The 22,500-nt window shown below is 40.9% G+C and overlaps 1 protein-coding gene across 1 annotated transcript in view; it reads left to right on the forward strand.

Moving 5' to 3' along the window:
- LOC143296612 (myosin-VIIa-like) overlaps window positions 1–22,500 on the forward strand; it is a 220,551-nt gene that overhangs the window by 149,185 nt on the left and 48,866 nt on the right. The window contains exons 10-18 of the mRNA XM_076608641.1: window positions 4,339–4,413; window positions 5,022–5,072; window positions 6,065–6,304; window positions 6,619–6,758; window positions 7,663–7,780; window positions 10,341–10,496; window positions 12,569–12,680; window positions 14,935–15,041; window positions 16,034–16,191. Of these exons, the coding sequence (XP_076464756.1) occupies window positions 4,339–4,413; window positions 5,022–5,072; window positions 6,065–6,304; window positions 6,619–6,758; window positions 7,663–7,780; window positions 10,341–10,496; window positions 12,569–12,680; window positions 14,935–15,041; window positions 16,034–16,191 (1,157 nt within the window). The remainder of the gene's footprint in view (window positions 1–4,338; window positions 4,414–5,021; window positions 5,073–6,064; window positions 6,305–6,618; window positions 6,759–7,662; window positions 7,781–10,340; window positions 10,497–12,568; window positions 12,681–14,934; window positions 15,042–16,033; window positions 16,192–22,500) is intronic.

Raw genomic sequence — 22,500 nt, forward strand, 5'->3', positions numbered from 1 at the left:
CTTTCTTAACACCCCCCCCCCCACCCCCCAACCCCGCCACCTCCTACTCCTAGGGCAGCCAGCATCATAATGTGCTATATGTTATGGTGAAGGCTAGTTGCATATTCTGGAAGAATAATGTACTTCTGTTTTCCCTTCGTCACGTATAATCATTTTGCCCAGGACAAAGAACACGCGGTACTGGTGGTGCCTTTTTTTTTTCTTTTTTTTTTCCCCGCTGATCACTATTACTTGTTCTGTTTGAAAGCTCGAGAAGCAATTTCCTTTCCTGCAAACACTGTTTGCCAGAAGGAGTTGGTGCTGGGGTGGGTTGGTTAAGGTGGAAGGATGGTGTGTTAACATACAACCTTTGAACGGCTTGAAGTTGTGTGTGTCGTTTGTTTCACAAAGAGTACTGATACTTGTGTTGTTTTAGCGTGTCTATTATAAAATGAACAAACAAATGGATATATATATATATATATATATATATATATATATATATATATATATATATATATATGAACGAATGAATAGATGAATAAATAGATAAATGAATAAATAAGTAAGTGCTTGCTCTTCGTTATGAGGCAGACATCCAGCATGTCATCACTTTTCAGGAACTCTTTCCACCGTGCCCTCTTACCTCTCTCTCCATCTTTTCCAAGTTGGCAGGCACGGCGCGCGCTCTCCTGAAATGAGTATTCTTGGTATTTGACGTTAAACCTGCATGAGAGAGAGAGAGAGAGAGAGAGAGAGAGAGAGAGAGAGAGAGAATATGAGAATGTTGAATGCATTTGGCTGTGAACATATTATCCAGAAATATAATGGGAAGTTTGGGGTGAGGGTTTCTAAGCGATTAGCGGCAGGTAATCTGAATTTGGACGACAAACAAAATTTGCCCGATGACATCAGATTCACTGATGAGGGACGTAGGGGAGTGAGAGAGAGAGAGAGAGAGAGAGAGAGAGAGAGAGAGGTTTTTGGGGGAGGGGGTTGGGTTGTAAAATCATCTTGCTCGGCACCCCGGAGCTATAGCAGCCAGTCCTGATGAGGTCTCCATTGAACGAAGCATTGGTGTTGCTGGTTAATGTCCCTGCATGCTTAAAAAAAATTGTTTTAAAGCTAAACGTCCTTTTACTGCTGAAAGTAGAGTGGCCGTGTGTGTGTGTGTGTGTGTGTGTGTGTGTGTGTGTGTGTGTGTGTGTGTGTGTGTGTGTGTGTGTAAGCACATGATAGACTGTCGAGCGCTCATCACAGGGCCCTCAGTAAGAAATAAATTCCACATTGCTATGTATATATAAATAATGTTCACTGAATGACCAGTGAACGGGAGAGGGTTCATGGCCGTTCCTGTTTCGTTCCTGAAGTAATCTCCCGATTCACCATCCACAGTTGCTCTTGCAGGCACGAAAACACACACACACACAGACACACACACACACACACACACACACACACACACACACACACACACACACACACACACACACACACACACACACTTCTTTTCCCAGCCCGATTCCACCTCCACCTTCCACCCTCTTTTAAAAGAAGTCTTTTTTTTCTTTTTCTTTTTTCTTTTTTTTTAACTGCCCATCATTTAGACCGTTTCAGTTTACCCACATTACTCATTTTACCCCCCATCCCCTACACAACCACAGTCTGATGCAAACTCAAGTATGCCGGAACTCCGAAGGGACCTATTGGTGCGGGGTCGCCTTGAAGCCACTCACCAGAGGTGACCCTGCACTGCTGCCGATAGGGTCACTCCGGTGGCGGGCGCCATCCATCATATTTCATTGATTCAACTGATTATGCCACCCTCCTCTTTGAAGCTGATTGTCAACATCGCAGCCCGATTTGTCAGGACTGAGGTGTTGTTGGGGTTTGAAGAAGGGGTGAGATGGTGTATGGACAATGAGAGAGAGAGGGAGAGTTTTTTTTTTTTTTTTTTTTAAACGGGGGGGGGGGGGGGGGGGGGGGGGGAGAAAAAAGTTGCACACGCATATCTATCAGGTTTGGGTTTCGCTGCAACCATTTTTATTGTGGACGCGTGCAGGAAGGAGGAGGAGAAGGAGGAAGAAGAAGAAGCGAGGCTGAGGTTGGGAGGAGACTGAGGAGGTGGGTGGGGGTGGGGGGTGAGTTGGGTTTGTGGATGGAGTGGGGTTGGGGGATGGAAGGAGGGAGGGAGGGATGTGGATGAATAAAGCAGCAGGCGGCTGCATCTGGTATGTAGGCGCTTGAAGGATCTTTTGGTCGGAACAGTATGTGGTATGTATGGACAGAGGTTGGGAACCGTGTATACACAGCGTCTGTTTTGTTTGTAGTGCCAGATTCCGCCCTTTGTAGCGCTTTTGTTTGGTCAGGCTGTCAGTGTAAGAGAGTGGGAAAGTGTGGCGGGGAAATGAGTTGGCTGAGAGAGAGAGAGAGGGAGAGAGAGAGAGAGAGAGAGAGAGAGAGAGAGACGGACACAGAGCACGTGTGTGTGTGTGTGTGTGTGTGTGTGTGTGTGTGTGTGAGAGAGAGAGAGAGAGAGAGAGGGGCACACAGAGCATTGATATGCATTCTTACATCTCAGGAGTAGAAAATTTTCTGTTTGTTCCTTCTTGTGAGTTGATGTTTTTTGCGTATGTGTCCGTCGCTCGCCCCTCTTCCCCTCCTGCCCCCCTCACCCCCCACCCCCTCACCCCCTTACCCCCATCCCCCGCCTCCTACTCCACTCCTCCTTTCTGATCTCCTTTTCTGCTTCTATCCATCCACCCCCTTCGCCCTCTTCCTTGTGTGTTTTTTTTTTTTTTTAGGTCAGGAAAGGTTAAGAGCAGATTGCAACATCGAACAGTACACATAATATGCACGCATTAAAACAACTGAATTAGTTAAATTGATGGCGCCAAAACAGTGTGCATTCATGTGCGTGCGTGTGTGTGTGTGTGTGTGTGTGCGCGCGCAACACACACACACACACACACACACACACACACACACACACACACAGACACATACATGCAAGCGCGCGCGCGCACACACACACATATCAATGTTGCATCACTGCTTGTGCCAGCTGTGAAATAATCGCCTGTAGCACCACCACAGCACACTCACCACCACCAGCAAGGCAAGAGCGTACGTACGTACACAGGAGACCGCTACGCCACCACGACACTTCATGTTTTATGCATCGAGGGTAATTAGACCACAGACGTCAATGACTCAGTGCCACTTTTAAAGGAGCTTGAGTGTGTAGAGAGAGAGAGAGGGGGCGGGGGAGGGCGTGTGTGTGTGTGTGTGTGTGGGGGGGGTGGGGGGGGGGGGGGGTGCAGAAAAAGAGAGAGGGGGGTGGGGTGGGGTGAGAGCTGGGGTAACAAATTTGCAGATGGCCATACTGTTTAGATAAGACCCTGATTGAAGTGCATTCGGTTTTCCTGTTGCTCACTCTCTCTCTCGCTCTCTCTCCTCACACACAGACACACACACACACACACATGCACACGCGCGCGCGCACACACACACACACACACACTCTTGGGTACACACACACACACACACACACACACACACACACACACACACAGAGATATTCTCTTCCCTCCCAACCCCATTCCAGACACACATGTAGATTCATGATCAGGGCTCTGGTTGCACACCAGACACTCCACTAACTCACCATAGTATGAAGCACAGAGAAAGAAAGGAAGAAAGGGAGAGAATAGCAGAGAAAGGTGTAAGGAAATGAGAGGCCTTAATTAACAGCGCATGCCTTTTCACAGACTTTCATTTTCACATTCCTGCAGCACAAATGCACTGAAGTACGCACTCTCTCTCTCTCTCTCACACACATATGCATGCATGCACGCACGCGCGTGCGCACACACACACACACACACACATCATTCTTAATCTCTCTCTTCCTTTCACCCTGTGACTGGTTTTTGTTGTTGTTTTTTTGTTTTTTTGTTTTTTAAATCAATTGTCAACACTCTTCCTGTTTCTGTTAGGGTGAATTGAGCTTGAAATAGAATATTGACAATCTACATGTCATGGCTCTGATTCTGGGCTGGATTGCATTTGGCATTATGAAAAATAAGTATTGGAAGGCGTTGCATTAGTGTTTGGAAACTTTAGCATTGGAAACAATATATAAAAAATATTTTTGACAGTAAAAGCTACCTAGATTATAAAGCCTAGATATAATGTCTTTGCTAATTCTACAGCATAGGTAAACTCTTAATGCTGAGCAAATTTAGCCCTGCTAAGATTGCTTATGCAACCAAGCTCTGCGCTTCAAGCATTTAATGATATACTTATTACATTTGGCATTGGGATGCTGATGATGAGTGTGGATTTTGTGTGTTCCAGTATCGTGAGGAGGAGATCCAGTTCTCCCACATCACCTTCACCGACAACAGTAAATGTGTGGAGCTTCTGGAAAAGGTAGGATCCTTTAATCCTGCACACATGCATGCATAAACACACACACACACACACACACATATGTGTGTATGTATATATATATATATATATATATATATATATATATATCTTGCTATCCTAGTTTTGTTTTCATTCTTTGATATGATTTTTTTTTTAAAGCAGATTGTTACTTTTTGAATTTTGACTCCATTGTTTTGTGATGTATTTGGTAATTTTCTTCACGGCATTTACAGCTATTCAGTCTCCTTTATTGATTTGTTTTGTTTTTACGGATTTAGTTTTGTTCTTTGGTCATCATTATTGATTATTTTGTGGTATTGTCCATAAACATCCTTCTTTTTTGTCTTCGTATGTAATGTGCATGCATGCACATGTATATGTGTGTGTGTGTGTGTGTGTGTGAGCATGCACATGCGCAAGCACTTATATGTATATGCATGTGTATCTACGATTCTACTGTATTTGTATTTCATGTGATTTCCAATTCATATTTATATCTTTTAAGTTTTAAGTACTGTCCTTTCCAGTTTTTCATGTGAACCTGGTACTCTTGGTATTTAAAGACATGTCCTCTACACTATTCCGTTTGTTTGCTTCTTTGTTTCCAGCCCCCGAGATGTGTCCTGAAAATGCTGGACGAGGAATGCCGCTTTCCGCAGGTCAGTGCAAAGACAGGAGTGAAACTTAACCATAAGATACCATGCTGGTGTTGGAAAGTGGTGTTCTTTTCTGTGTGATCTGGATAGTTTTTGCATTTAAAAAAAAAAAAAAAAAAAAAAAAAAAAAAAAATTATAATGACATTGTGGAAAGTGCTTCAATTGAATAAAGGGAGGGGGGAGGGGGGGGGTGGGGGGCGGGAATTCCACACTGCATTCATTAATCAAAGGGTGGTAACTCCACACTTCATCTGTTAAAAAAAAAAAAGGTTGGTAATTCCACAATATGTCTATTAAATACAGGGCGGTGTAAATCCACCCTACATCTATTTAACAAAGGGTGGCATTTCCACACTATTTCTTTTAAAAAATGAAGAGTAGTAATTCCACGTTATTTCTGTTGAATAAAGGCCGGTAGTTCTGTACTACTTCTAAAAAGATACAGGGTTTTATCTTCCTGATAAATGGTCCTTGTTTTGACTGACTTGTCCTTGATTTATTTTTCCCCAGACTAAATTTTAGACTGAAATGCGTCTTTCACACATTTTTCTGTCCCCCTAAACCCCATGTTACCTCTTTATGAATCAAGGCTGAGGGTAAAGAATTTTCCTATATCTTTGCTGATTCCATGGAGGAAACAAATCTGACCCCTTGACTGCTGAATTTTAGTGAAATAAGATCCGTGAAGTATGTCTGAAGGGCAGTTACAACTTTTTTTTTGGTGTTTTTATTTACACGGAAACAGTCAGAGAAATCTTTTGTGACAAAAGAGTAATACAATAGAATACAATGCAGTGCAGTGCATTACAATGCAATGCAATACAATACAGTACAATATGAGAAATAAGTTGTGACAAAAGAGTTATACAATACAGTGCAATACAATGCAATGCAATACAATGCAGTGCCTTGCATATATGACGCAATACAACACAATGGAATGCACTGCACTGCAATGCAAATACAATACAATACAACACAACACAATACACAGGGCACGGACAAGTCCTACCTCATCAAGCAACACGAGACTCTGGAGGACCACCCGTACTACATCAAGGGCAGCGACCGCCGCAACTGGGAGAAGGAGTTTGGGGTTCGGCACTATGCGGGCACGGTGGTCTACAAGGCCCAAGGATTCTTGGACAAGAACAAGGACACCCAGCAGGACCAGCTGTTCGAGCTCATGCGCAACTCCTCCAACGCCTTCGTCAAGGATCTCACCCGCTTTCAGGTGAGGTTTATTTGGTTGTGGGGGGGTAGAGGGCGGGTGGGGGAGGGGGGGGGGAGAACGTTTCTTAATGATAATAATAATAATGATAATGATGGTACATGTATAAAGCGTTTCCAAGCCTCTCAACGTGTTTACAACAATAAGTCAGTCAGACACAAAGTACACAAGAACACACACACACAAACACACACATACATCATACACATTATTTGTTCAGTAAACTGTAGGTTTTTTTTTTCTATTTAAAGATGATTAAGTAGGAAAAACTCCAGTCTGTATTCTGTCATTCACATCACACAAGCATTGTGCCACAGGACTTGCTGGGGGTACGAATGGAAGTGCTGCAGGGAAGGCAGACCATCTCCCGCACCGCCAAAAGCAAACCCACCGTCAGCGACACCTTCAAGCATCAGTTGTCTGCCCTTGTGGATGTCCTGGACTGCACTAACCCTTGGTGAGTGAAGCGGATGAGTCATTCTGTTATTTTATTTTATTTGTTTATATATTTTTAGCTGATCCATCGCCCATGCCAGTTCAGTGGCAAGTCTTCCATGCACAAGCCCTGTCCAGGTTTATCATGTGTTTCTTGTAAAGCATTGTTGTGATGTGGGAGGAAGGTTGCAGAAAGGTTAAGATGCTCAGCTGCCAATACAGAGAGTCCTTGAGGGTGTGGGTTCGAATCCCGCTCTCGCCCTTTCTCCCAAGTTTGACTGGATAATCAAACTGAGTGTCTAATCTTTCGGATGAGATTATAAACCGAGGTCGCATGTTCAGCACACACTTGGCACTCTGGAAAAGAATCGATGGCAGCGAGAGTGTTGTCCACTGGCAAAATTCTGTAAAAAGAAATCCACTCCAATAGGTACATGAATATATAAGCATGCATACAAGGCCTGACAGGCACGTTGTTATGCTGCTGTCAGGCATCTGTCTAGCAGATATGGTGTAACGTATTTGGATTTATCCAAACGCAGTGATGCCTCCTTGAGAAACTGGAACTGAAACTGTGATGTAATCAGAGTTTTGAATTAAAAAAAAAAAAAATTGTCCAGAAAAGAAAAAATAAGAGAAAAAAAATGGCATACATTTTTTCATTACTTAAGAGTGTTTGAAAAATGACCCAAGTTTGAAAAAGTTTTTAATTCTAGCTTCTTTTACCAGAGAAAACATTGTTTTTGTTGGTGATGAAGCTGCATGGGAAAAAAAGAAAAAATCTTTCTCCCTTCATTTTTTTTTCCAGATGATATTTATTTTTGGATACAATGATTCTCAGATACTGTTCTGAAATTCTGCTGCATTACCCTCTCTTGCCTCCTTTACCGTTCCCTCACTTCATGCACGGTGACTGTAATGGGCAGGTATGTTCGCTGCCTGAAGCCCAACGGGAAGAAGTTGCCCAACGACTACCAGCCCACCGAAGTGTTGCAGCAGCTACGCTACTCTGGCATGCTTGACATTATTCGCATCAAACGAGAAGTGAGTTGATAAGTGTTTTGTTGTCGTTGTTGTTGTTGTTGTTGTGACCCAGAGTTTGAAACATTTTATTTTCTATATCGTGATAATGATGATGGGGATAATGAAGATGCTGCTATGAGGGCTAGCTGAAGGAAGGCCACCGCAAACTTGGAAGACTCTGCAAGCGCTTCAAGGACACCTTAACTCACTCGTTGCCATTGTCTGCATATGCGGACATCGTCTGAGAAAGCGTTGGATGCCAATGTCCGCATATGCGGACTTAGATTTTAAAAAGTCGTGCTGTCGGAGTGACGCGTCGGATGCGAAAATCAAAAGCAGATGTGATATCTTACGTCACCTCTGGTCAGCTTTTCATTCACACATGCTGCGTGTGTGTCGCGATAAGCTCAACCGCAGTTGATAACAAAGCGTGCCCCCTGTCACCTTTGTAAGTTGTTTGACAAGATGGCGTCACGGCGAAGTGTTCGTCACGGTCGGAGAGGTGAAATGTTACTCAGCGTCGAAGATGCTTTGGAAATGATCCAAACTGAAGGCTCTGATGTCGAAGGGGGACAGTGAATTTGAACCAGATCCTGATGAACTAGAAATAGATTTGGCCGCTGAAGAGAGTGTTTACAATGGAGAGGAAAGTGAGGAACATGTGCCAACAGATGAGACAGACACAGACGACGAAACCACTGAGGAAACGGACGATTTTGCAAGTGTTTTCACCAGTGATTGGACTGACAATTCTTCCTTTTTTCCTCCCAGGACTCAGCATCACCTGCCATGAGCTCTTCCACTCAAGACAAGACTATTGTCGGTGATACTACATCAGGCTTTTGTGTACAGTGAACTCCTTTTTTTTTCATTATGTATAGACAATATTTTTTTTTGTATGTGTGAATTTCAACTTTCTTCACCACCTGTTCATACTTCATTGCATGCACTAGGTCTTCAGTTCCTCAAATAGTGTTAGAATGCGATGTGGAACATGTTCAAGGGCACTTGGTGTACCTTTCTGATGGGTGCAAAAATGCTAAAAAATACACAAAATATGGATACCGCGATCAACATCAAGATGGTGAGTAAATACTCTGATTTTTTGCACACATATGGAACAACATTCCTTGCATACATATACTAAATATCAATTGTCTGGGTGTTTATTTGTTTTTTTTTACAATTTTTTCCCCATCCTATACAAACCCTGGGTTTTCAGGGATTGGCAAGGGCAAAAACTCTTGGCATGGAGTGAGTTAAAGACAAACCTCAAAGCCTGTGACATGGAAATTGCTTCCTGGGAAACTGATGCCCTTGACCGCTCTCGCTGGAGGATGCTGTGCTCTGGTGGCATAAAGACGTCTGAAAAGAAGAGAACTCTGGCCATTAAGGAGAAGCGTGAGCAAAGGAAGCAGGGCTCAACTTCTGGAGACGTTTTCCCTTGCAACACCTGTGGGAAGTGCTGCGCATCCAGAATCGGCCTCTTCTCCCATATGAGGACACACACCGACAGATAAGCCTGCCTGCCTACTCGTCCGTCAGTCCGACGGGAGACTCCCATTACTATGAGGGTGGGGTCCATTTAAGTTTGGTACAACTTGACAAGGCTCTACTCTCATGGTGTATTTTTGAGTCAGCCAGAATGAGAGGTACAGGCACCTGCAGTATTCGTCAGGAATTTTGAGCAACATGCCTGAATACACATACACATCCATGAAGCGGATGACCCCTTGACTATGTGGTCCCAGTCTTCCAATTTGTGTCCATAGCACACTCAGCCTTGAGTAGGAGCCGGTCACAGACTGAAAAAACCCCAAAAAAGCCCTCATTTTATGTGGCTCGAACCCACATCCTGTCAACTATCAGTCTGCATCACTAGCCACTTCGCCATGGCAACTGGTTAGATTTTTTTTTTTTTTTCGTTTTTGATTATCAAGAGTTAAGGAAATTGACAGATTGATATGTTTTCCGGATATCATTTGTATCAAACGAGAAGTGACTCATCAGTCTGAAATAGTTTATTATGTCACAAGAAGCAAAACATCCAATAGCTGTTGTATGAAATACATGAAGAGCATTAGATGTGTTGTTGTCGACAATTAGTCAGTTGCAATCCACTGGCAGAATGTTGCAAGGACAAACAATCAGTCAGCTGTGACCTGAAACCTGTTTAAATGCATTGGTGCCCAAGTCAGCATGCTAGAAATTAAAAAAAAAGGACAACAACAAAAAAAACCAAGCCACTCGGCAAAGAAAATTGAAGCAATCTGCCGCATGGGGTACATGAAGGATGTGTCCACTGGCAGAATTTCGCAGGACAAACAATTTGTTGCCTGTGGTCAGAAATGGGTTAAATACATTGGTGCCCAAGTCAGCATGCCAGAAAAAAAAGAAAGGAAAACTGATTGGGTTCATGAAAAGTGTCTCCACTGGCAGAATTTGTGTGTCAGAAATGTATTTAAATGCATTGGTGCCCATGTAGGCTTGCTATAAAAAAATTTAAAAAAAGAAAGAAAAGGAAAAAAGAAACTGTTGCAATCTGCTGCTTGATGGGGGTACATGAAGAGTGTGTTTGCAGGGGTACCCAGTGCACATCCCCAATGACACATTCCTCGTCAAGTATGGCATCCTGCTGAACCGAGCTGCCCGCAACCAGGATCCCCGCACCGCCGCCATCAGCATTCTGAATGCGCTGAACCTCCCCTCCACAGAGTGGCAAGTCGGAAAAACCAAGGTAAACAGTAAAGATAATAATGATGATGAATATGATAATAATAGTAATGATAGTGATGATGATAATGGTGATATAGATATTATCAATAATAATAGAAATGATGATGATGATGACAATGATGATAAGAATAGTGACAATAGAAATGATAGTAATGATGTTGATGATAGTAATAACAATGATGATGATGATAGTAATGACAATGATGATGATGAAAATGATAATAATGGTAATAATTATAATAATGACAGTAATAATAATAATAATGATAATGATATTGTCATTATTTAAAACGATGATGATGATGATGATGATGGTGATAGTGATGATGATACTACTTCCACTACTACTACTACTGCTGCTACTACTACTAGTACTACTACTGATGATGATTATAGTATATTTATATAGTGCTTTCAAACTTCTCAAAGTGCTTTGCAATGATGATGATAGTACATTCTTTATCACTTTCAAACCTCTCAAAGTGCTTTGCAATAAAATGTCAGTCAGACACAACATACATAAGAATACACATGCATGCAATCACACACTCACACACACGCACACGCACACACACACACACACACACACACACACACATATGCACACACAAACATGCATTGTTTAAGTAGACGTGGAGCTGTAGATTACTTATATGGAATGGGAGTGCCTTAAGTATGTATTATGCTTATCAATACCGCAGAACATGTTTGGGTTTTGTTAGTTGTCTTTTTTTTTTAATGTCTTTGGGTATATTTTGGTATGTGGTTCTTGTTTTTAATGTTTACATAAAGCTGTTTTTCAAGCTGATATCTTCACACAGTTGTTCGTTAAGATTTCTTAGTTTTTATGAAAAAAAAAAAAAAAAATCTCTGTCTCTCTGTCTGTTTGTCTGTCTTCACATCACCCCTTCAGATTGTTCATTAAGATTTCTTAGTTTTTATGAAGAAAAAAAATTATATATCTGTCTGTCTGTCTGTCAGTCTGTCTGTCTTCACATCACCCCTTTTTGGTCTGTGAGTTTTACGGTGACCTGCGTTGTTGTAATCTTTTGTTGTTGAATTAAATGTCAGCACCAGCCGCCGTGGCGAAGTGGTTAGCGTCGCGGACTGACGGCTGGGAGGACGCGGGTTCGAATCCCCGCGGAGGTGGGTTTTTCGGCCCGTGGCCGGCTCCTACCCAGAGTTGAGTGTGCTGTGGACTTAAATGGGGAGACTGGGACCACACAGTCGAGTGTCATCCACTTCAAGGATGCGTCTTTGGGTGTGTTGCTCTAATTACCTGACCAACACTGCAAGTGTCTGTATCTCTCGGGCCTGGTTAACGCCGGGATATCATTATGACAGGAAGCGTAGAGTACAGCCTTGTCACGCAGTCCCAAACCAAAATGGACCTCCATAGCAACATCGTCATCATCATCGCCATCCTCCTCCTCCTTCATCGCCATCAATATAAAACAAAATAGTCTCAAAGTCTGTGGCCTTTCATGCCCTGCTCTCATGGTGACCTCAGTTTCGATGCCCCTCCACTTCCGTGCTTGGGGTGAGTCCTGTCAATGTCGTCAGTGTCGGCAGATTCATGGGTGGCTGTTGTTTGAGGGACGTGGTGGCGGTCTCCACTCTGGGAGGGACGCTCACTCAGTCTGGCTCCGCGACTAAGCCATTATTGTCGTTTGTCGGGGGCTTAGTAGGTGGTGTCCTAAGTACGTTAAAACAGAACAGGCACCACTGAACACCACCGAAGTGACTCAGCAGCAGTGCAGGGTCTCCTCAGGTGTGTGGCCTCATGGCGACCTAACATCGATGGTTCCCTGTGGACTGCCGATGCTGGAACTGCGACGGACGAACCCGGGTGTGGCCGTGTATGGGGGAATCTAAATGAGCGGCGTGGGAGTAATGCCACTGAAACGGTGCAGATGATGGGGCAGCAAAAAAAAAAAAAAAAAAAAAAAAAAAAAAAAAAAAAAATGTCAGCTGTCAGGGTGTACAGATGAACATGTGTTTTCACTGTCATAGCGCCCCCTTCAGGGACTAAGGCCTATAAAATGAATGAAAAATGTTGGCATTGGCCTTCAGGTGTTCATGAGGAACAAGGTGTTTGAGCCTTTGGAGGAGAGTCGGATGAGTCTGCTGAACCAGAAGGCTGTCACCGTGCAGAGGATCTGGAGAGGTTTTGTCTGCAGGCGAGGTTAGTTAGTGCTGATCACCTGCTCCAGTATACGACCTCCCATTAGGCGAAAAAAGAAAAAAAAAAAAAAAAAAAAAAGAATCTTCTGACTTTCCTATTAATTGTTTTATTTGTATGTGCATGTCTGTGTGTACATGTGTGTGTGTGTGTGTGTGTGTATGTGCGTCTGTGTGTACGTGCGTGTGTGCGCATACATGCCTACCCTACCACCCTTCTCTCCCATTGAAGAAAATAATTCTTTTAGCTTACCTATTCATTCTTATATTTGTATGTTTAGTTGTTGTTGGGTTTTTTTTTTTATTATCTTTATTCATGCAACATTACAGAATGAAAGTATAAAAGTGACTCTTAGCTACGTTCAGGTAACCCGCCAGGCATAATCAAACACCAATCTTAAACATTTAAAAATCAATATAAATTGCAGTTGTAAAGATTTATTTATATCTACCTCTGAGACTGACAAGCAAGCGAAAGCAAGCCATGTACTGGTGAGTGTTCTAATCCCCCAAGCCCACATACCCGCTCTTCCCAGGAACTCTTACCCATACCTTGCCTCACTTCCACCCCTTCCAGTAAACCTGGAGTGTTCGGAGTGGTCTGGATGCTCATCATTGTGCTGTGATTGTCCTTTGTGTAGCGCACATGCGATGCCAGAACGGAGCGATACATGATTGAAATTTGTTGAAAAATGTTAATTCGGTTTGGCATGAGACTGCATCCTCACATGCATGCGTGTGTGTGTGCACAGAAACATACGCTTACACACGCACACATTTATACACAAATACACAAACTCACACTCACTCACTCACTGTCTCATTCACTCTTGCACACACACACACTCACTCACTCGCGCACACACACACACTATAACATCCAGTCTGATATGATAATATCACATTCAAACACCCTTCTTACCAACCGTGCACAAAAGTAGAAGCTCTCACATGAAAACTGCACCCCTAAATATGCATCCAACACACACACACACACACACACACACACACACACACACACACACACACACACACACACACACACACACACACACACACACACACACACACACACTCGCAAACAGCCCAGAAACCTAACCTCCCTCTCCCCACCCTCCAGATCCCACCACCACCACCAGCCCCTGCCCTCTTCCCTCCACACACACACACACACACACACACACACACACACACACACAGAGGATGTCATCACAATATTATTGACACCCAACGCCATGAGAGCGATATAAAAAAAACAAAAGAAAAAAATCTTGATGAATATCACACACACAGAGAAAAGCTCCATTGTCACACACTTTTCTCCATTGTCATATACAACAGCCAAAAAGAACACACACATGTCTGAGTAGGATGACGTTGTCCATGGGAAAAACATTGTTGATTTGGACAGGAATTAGGATGGATTCGATAGAAATCAGCACTGGTTCCCTTCAGACAAGGTGTGAAAAATGGGGGAAACTGTTGTGTCCCATGGGAGATGAATTTGTGAAAAGCTTACCAGTGTCAGCAAATGCAAATTCTGATGATTGCTATCGTTGGGCGTGAAAAAACCTAAAAACCAAACAAGTCTGAAAACAAAACACTCAGACATGCTGACGTGTCCACAAACACATGCTCTAACACACACACACACACGCGCACACACACACACACACACACACAGTGTTCTAACAACATGTTTCTCTGTGTGCTGACTATATAGGGTAGTATTGATTTCAGCAAAATTTCATATTCAGCTCTCAAGAACAAATATGGACAGTCACAATGATTTAATTGAGCGGGTGTAATTTGTTTTGAGAGAACACAGGGATAAAAAGGAGAGAAAATGACCCCAAAACAGAGAGATTTTATGTGCTTTCATAGATTTCAGGCAATGTTTACTTTTTAACTTCTTTGACAAAGAAGTTTATAGAAAACAGTGGAATAAAGATGTGGTTTTGCATGGTGAAAAAAAAAAGACAAAAAAGACAAAATGATACTAAATGGAAACTGCAATTTTGCAAGAAAGTATGCATGTGTATCTCAGAAAAAAAAAGAAGTAATAAATGAATGACTTATCATCTTGGCATTGTAATTAAAGTTAGTGTGGTACAAAAACAATGACAGAAATCATTGTTTCGCTTGAAAGTATGTATGCCTTAAAACAACAGGAACAATATCTGATAGATAAATAATTAAACATAGACACAAGCTTTTGCTTTTGAACTCACGGCACACACGCTTCTGTTGGCTTTCAGAATTCCTGAGAAAGAAAGAGGCTGCTCTCATTTTACAAGACAGCTTCCGATCATTCCGACTTCGCCTTACATACCTGCGCAAACGACGGGCAGCCATTGTATTACAGGTAAGTCAGGTGTAGAAGCAGGTATACAAAGATGGTGCAGAGCCTCGGATAAAGATTGCCAATGTTAGGAACATGCTTTCACAGTTAACATAAGTTTATTGGCTAGTTTATTGAATATTTTTCCTACTGGAATAAATGGTGTGTTTTTTTTTCTTCAGCGATTGTGTGCTTCAGTTGGTGCTTTCTCTCATATCTGTAAATGGGCTTTCATAATTTTTACTTTTTTTTTTTATCCCTTCATTTTTGCAGTCATACTGTGTCTTTGGTTGATGTATCTGTTTGTGCCAGTTACATCAATATTATTTCGGATACGTTTGTGATTAATATTTACTATGGCATTATTTCCATTGACATTGGCAGATTTTTTGTTTTCTTCATAGATAATTTTTCCTTCCTTATTCTCTCAACATTCCATTTAACTGTTTCTGCATCCACACTTTTACTCATCCATCAACTTGGTTTTTTTTGTTTTTTGTGGTTGCTGAAAAAGAGATTACCCAGAATTATATTTTGTTTATTCATCTATTTATTTATTTGTTCATTTATTCATGTATTACCTGTGATTGTCTGTCTGTTTGTTTGTCTGTCCGTCCGTCCACCCATCCATCCATCTGTCTATTTATTTATTTTTTTTTTAAGTTGTTATTTAAGTATTTATCTATTTATTGATTGATTGATTCATTTATTCATATATATATTTACTTACCTGTGACTGTCTGTCTTTCTCTCCATCCATCCATCTGTCTATTTATTTATTTATTGATTAAGTATTTACTTATTGATCTATTTAAGTATTCATTTAGGTAGGTATTTATTTATTTATAGATTTTTTTCATTTACTTATTTATTCATGTATTCATGTATTACCTGTGATTGTCTGTCTGTCTGTCCGTCCATCCATCCATCCATCCGTCTGTCTATTTATTTGTGTATTAGGCATTTATCTAAATATTTATCTACATTTATTCACATGTTTACTTACCTGTGACCAGACCCACCTGCGAGGCACCCTGGCGCGGCGCCTGGCCCAGAAACTGCGCATCCAGAAGCGGGAGGAGGAGGAGAGGAGGAGGCAGGAGGAGCTGGAGAGGGAGAGGAGGGAGAGAGAGAAGGAGGCCGCCAACGAACAGGCCATCGAAGAGTCCCTCAAGTGAGTGTGAACTGTGCAGTCATAATGATGATAAAGGTTAGAATAATGATGATGATGATGATGATAACATCAGTGATAATGATACTACTTCTATTGCTAGTAATGATAATAATGATGATAATATAGGAGGCTGCCAGCGAACAGGCTATCAAAGAGTCCCTCAAGTAAGTGTGAACGGTGCAATGATAATGATGATAATGATGATAATAGTACTAATGATAATGATACTACTACTAGTCATAATGATAATACGGATAATGATAATGATTATAACAATGATGATACTGATACTAATACTGTAATAATTCTAACACTACTAATGCTACTACTAATGATGATAAACACTTAACCCTTTGACTGTTGGTAGAAAATGATGTTTCAAGTCATTAGCCAATATCCCGAACAATCAGCCAAAAACTGAGCAAAATGGCCTGGAGATGTACCTCTCAAGATCAAATGTGAATTTTCAGCCCACCATAGTTCTACATCCCTTCTTTTGATGATGTCATCAGTGACGTCACTATGCACATATATGTATGTACTATGTCCTTTGGTATTCAAGGGGTTAATCAGTGCTATTTCTCGTGGAGAGCTCTAAGAGCTTTTCATGTACAAAACTCATTGACTGTAAGTAACAAACAACCGAAAAAATCATTTTAAACAAGCCTCATGCAGTATGTTTAGTTCCTATCTTTGTAATATTTTATTCATTTGATTTTATTTGCATCACTGGTACTTATATAGTGCCAGTCTTCAGTCAGAGACCAAACTCTCAAACGTTCTACAATCACAGAGTCGTTGATTTTGTTGTTGTTGTTGTTGTTGTTGTTGTCATGTTTGAGACACATTACCTGCAATCTGTGGGTGGAGTGAATGTGTGGAAACGATGTGTGCAATGCTTTTATCATTCTGTATCTTTCGTCATGAATTTCTCTTCTTGATGATGATGAAGTATTCTGTATTTCATTGTTCAATATTTGCTGGTTTTTATTTTTTTATTTATTTTTTTTTAACATAACAATCATGTGTGTGTGATGAGTACTTGTCCAACCATAATGTGATTCTGCACCAGTTTCTCTAACTGGAGATGATAGAGTCCCTCCTGTCTCATCTTGTCTTGTTGACACTGTTTTATACTACCTTTTTCCTTTTTTTTTTTAAACAGCATTAAGCATATGAATTGCAAAAAAGAGAAAAGAAAAAGATTCTTGTGAATCTTTGAACAAGAAATAGGTTGGTTGTTTTTTTTTCAAATGTTTCATGAATGGGAAAGGTGAATAATAGATGAGTGAGTGGCAAAGGAAAAGAATTGGAGAGGAGAGATTGAGGGACGTGTGTGTGTGTGTGTGTGTGTGTGTGTGTGGATGATTTATTGTTTGCAAAATGAGGGAAATACCTTTAACTGATGGCGTGAAAGGCAAACTGAAAAGCAAAGTTGTTGCTTCAACTGAAATCTAAATACAACGTGGAAAAAAAAAAGAAAAAAAAGAGAAAGAAAAAAGGATGGTGCTAATGATTTTGTGATACCTTCTGTAACAGAAACAACCCACCCAAGTAAGTATTCTGTGTAAAAATTGATGAAAAAAAAAAAGACACCTGTAGATGACCACAACCATTTGTACAAAGCTAGTTCACAAAGGCTTCAGCTATGCTGTGTCTTCACCCTGTGAAAAAATCTGCTTTTCAGAGAAATCCCATGTTTGACATATGTACAGAAGAAACTTGTCCTGGAAGAGAGAGAGAGAGATGGGGAGAGAGACAGAGAGAGACAGAGACAGAGAAGAACAGAAAGAGAGATGAGAGGAGAGGGGAGTGGAGAAGAGAAAGAGAGGCAATCCTGGCGACAAGAACTGCACAGAAAATGAAAATGGCTTTATCCACCTTGCATGCTTCCATTAACCGTCCGCCAGCAGTTTGTCTTGCCAAAAACAAAAAGCACCCCCCCTTCCTCCTTAAAAACAAAACAACCCCCCCAACCCCCCCCCCCCCAAAAAAAAAAAACACCCAAAAAACCAAACCTACAAAAAAAAAAAAAAAAACCTCCCCAGCCCCCCCCCCCCCCCCCCCGAAAAAAAAAAAAAAGAAAAGAAAGAAAAAAACAGGAAGGACATGAAAGTGAGAATTCTACCTACCCAGTTTAGACTGGATAAGAGAGAGAGAGAGAGAGAGAGAGAGAGAGAGAGAGCTATGCAATAGCAAGAAATGCACAGAACTGGAGAATGAACAGAACTACCCAGCATGCATCTGTCCTCACCGCTTCTACCGCCAACAAGTAAATATGTAAAGAAATAGTGAAATAGACTTATTTATAGGTGAATACTTTGACCCTCAACTGTGAGAATGGATGAATTTTATTTTTAATATAAAGTGAACTGTTGAATTTACTACTTTCAGAAAACCGTATGATAGATACATGAATAAGTATTGTACAGTAGGCTTGTTATGAATAGGTTAATTCACAACTTGGTGTTTATCTATGCACTGTGTGTGCACTCAATATTGCGTCAGTACCTTGAACACCAATCCTGAAGTCGGCACTAGTCTGTGGTGGACTAAATGTGTGTGTGTGTGTGTGTGTGTGTGTGTGTGTGTGTGTGTGTGTGTGTGTGTGTGTGTGTGTGTGTGTGTGTGTGTGTGTGTGTATATAAACCATGACTGCTTGTGAATATAAGAGGAAAAGAAAAGAGTGTTGTGTAAAAATGGTGTTCTTCTCCTTCTTCGTTCATGGACTGCGACTCCCACGTTCACTCATATCCATGAATGGGCTTTTGCGTGTATGACTGTTTGATTTGGTATTGATGGGTTAGCATTGTGTGTGAACAGTGTTGATGCTGATGGTTTGCATTGTGCATAAACTGTGTTCGTATTGGTTATCTGGCAGGTTGATGGATCAGTTGTACCAAAGGTATCATGGAATATTGTGTGACGCTTTATATCTGTGTGTGTCCGTGTGTGTGTGTGTGAATGTGGCTTTGGTCCTTATTTTCTGCCCATAGTCATGTTTTCTTGGTTTAGAAAATATATTCTAAAAAAAAAAATCATTCAATGGAAGCGGCAGTCTGCCGTTGCTTCGAGGAGTTGGAAGAAAATGTAAAAGGGAAAGAAAGACAAAATATGTAAACTTGAGTTATTGGCAAAGGGAATGTGAAACTACAAAATTGTTCAAGATGAGTGTCAGGGCTTCTGAACACCACAGTGTGTTTTGAATATTTGTTTTTCAGTGACTGAAATTGTCACTTATCATTGCAAAAAAGAAATACAAAGGACTGAAAATTGCTTGAAAGAAGCATAGTGGGAACCATCTCTTACGTTTGTCTCATTGAGAATTGGATTTTAAACTGGGAATTGAATATTATGTTTTTTCAGTTATGTTTACTATTTGTCCATTCAAAAAATTGTAACACAAACAAACTTGGTCTTTCAAGCTTTTGTTATATTTATCATCAACTTGCTGTTCATGTTTTGACATTGGAAGGCTGTTTTTTCTAAACAAAAAAAATCATAAAGAAATTAATAGGTAGATAATTCTGAAATATGACTTGGAATAAAACATTAACTGTGAAAATGTTTTCGCTCACCAAAAGTCATTGTTCATGAAGATGTCATGATCATCAAACCAAAAATATCCCAATCTTTTCATTCTGAGATCATGTAAAACAACAGTTAATGATTCCCTTCATTGTATTGATGCTTTCTCACATTTATCAAACCAACCATCAACAATAAATTTGTTGTAATGCTCGAACATTCATCTCAAACCATCAACGACGACAAATCTGTCCCGATACTAAGCAGTACATTTCATGGACTTGCTCATGTTGTGAAAACAATCATAAACATTCAATATCTACTATCTTCCTATTTCATGGATCAGTTAGAAGAAAATCTAAAAAAAAAAATAAATGGGATTGAATTTTGCAGACCTTGTGTTTGCAGAAGACCCCGGAAACGGGATTCCTGGCTTGTGTTGCTCAGGTGATCCGTGGATTTTTAGTGTTGTGGTACTATCTTCCTCCAGTGTTTTGTGGAGCGTATCAGTGTTTCGTCGTTTTTTGGGTTAAATTTTATTTTATTTATTTAGTTATTTATTTTTTGTAGCATGATCTGTTTGATTTTCATGTCTCGTTATCGTAGCAGAGTTGTCTGATCTTAATTTCCGCAATGACTCGTTGTGTCGTTCTAGCAGTTTATTTAAATTTTTTTATAGCTGTTGGAAATTATAGGTTGCTTCAGAATGAGTGGTTTGAAATGTTTGAGTGTTTTATGTGGTGCTGTCAGTGTGTTTGAGCAGAAGTGATATGTTTTTTGCTGCGTGTGAAAGTTTCATACTTTTTGGTTTTGTTTCATTGGTCCTTTTGTTCCATTATAAATGCTTATGCATTGTATTGGATGTAGGATCAAAAAAAAAGAGAGAAGAAAACCAAAAAAAAAAGAATCTTCTTGTTGGAATTTTTTTCTTTGATTTGGAAAGGTTCTGTTGTTCACTTCTTTTTTCTTTTTCTTTTTTTTGCTCTTACGATATTTTTCTTTTGAGGAGTTTCTGTACCATTTGTTTCTTTGCCTTGACTTTTGATGTTGTTTCTTCCTGCAAGCTGAATTTTCGTGTCCTCTTAGTTGCTCTGTAGTGTGATTATCGGCATACACCAACCATGCTCATGTCAATCACTTTTTGTTGTGATGTGTGCTTTGGTGATTAGGGAACAAAAACAAAAACAGAATCATTGCAGCTGCACTCTTTGTACATAAACTAAACAGCACACACACACACACACACACACACACATGCTTGCACGTGTGCGCGCATGCATACGTGCGTGTGCGCACACACGCACACACACACACACACACTCACACAGAGGAACCATGCAGTATGTACAAGAGTTTTGTCTTTGAGGAGTAAAAAATCAAAATTCTTTCTGGCCAAAACATACAGCACACAACAGCACCCATGCACACACACACACACACACACACACACACACACACACACTCTCTCTCTCTCTCTCTCTCTCTCTCTCTCTCTCTGTGTCTCTCCCCCTCTCCATTTCTCTCTCTCCCTCCTTTCTCTCTCTGTCTCTGTCTTTCGGTCTCTGTCTCTCCCTCTCTCTCTCTCTCTCTCTCTCAAAGTAATGCACAGGCATTTAGTGTAAGACCACATCACATTTATATGACAAGTATCATGTTTGGTTCTTTTGCTCACTGTTCTTGTATTTCAAATTCTGCTTTTTTAGATTTTTAAAGTTTTATCAGAAGGAGTCTGGAATGAACAGAACTTAGATTGATTTGTTTTTGTTTCCCCCCATGTTGTGTTTTCACTGTGTTGTTTATCTGTGGATACACTTTTTTTCTTCTTCTTTTTTTTAATTTATTTATTTATTTTTTTAAAGGATGCACCAAAGAGACTGAGAATGGTTTTTCCTTCGAAATGTACACATAGTGTATTCTCTATTAGTGTTCATGTTTGAAGAAATATTTGTATTTTACCTTCTCTTTATTGTACAGTGTGTGTGTGTGTGTGTGTGTGTGTGTGTGTGTGTGTGTGTGTGTGTAAGAGAGAGAGAGAGAGAGAGAGAGAGAGAGAGAGAGAGAGTGCTTGTGTACATGCAGGTATTTGATGTCATCTTAGTAGTGCTGTCTAGCGACCACCATATCCCCTTCCCTACAGGACTTGGGTAGATCACTAGATGATTGGATGGGGTGAAAGAGCTAATCATATACTGATTTTTTGTCTTCCTGCTTGCCAATATATCTTTGTCTCCTGGTCTTACTTTTAAAATTCATTTTCATTTTTTTTTTAGTTGTGTGTGTGCTCTGGGTTTTGGACATTTAGTTTCCTACATATTTGATGATGGGGATGAAAGAAAAGATGCTGCTATGGAGGTCCACCCAGATTTGGGACTACCGTACTTGACAAGGCTGTACGCTATGCTTTCCTTCATGGTATGTCACCAGTATCAGCCAGGCATGGGGGATACACACACCAAAATGAGAGATACAGACACCAAGATTTGAGCAGCTCTCCCAAAGACGTGTCTCGTGAAGTGGATGATCCTCAGCTGTGTGGTACCAGTCTTCCCACTCAAAACCCATAGCACTCTCAACTCTGTGCAGGAGCTGGCAGTGAGCTGAAAAACACACACGAAAAGCCCCAACAACAACAAAACAAAACAAAAAACCACCCTTAAGAAACAACTTGATAACTGATGGGGCTGAAACCTGTGTTCTCCCGTCAGTGTACAGTGCTAACTGCTTCACCACAGGGGCTGCTGGTTCATGTCTGTTCTTATGCTTGATGTTTTTTTTTTGTCT

The sequence above is a fragment of the Babylonia areolata genome, chromosome 21 (genome assembly GCF_041734735.1).
Source record: "Babylonia areolata isolate BAREFJ2019XMU chromosome 21, ASM4173473v1, whole genome shotgun sequence".
NCBI lineage: Eukaryota > Metazoa > Mollusca > Gastropoda > Neogastropoda > Buccinidae > Babylonia > Babylonia areolata.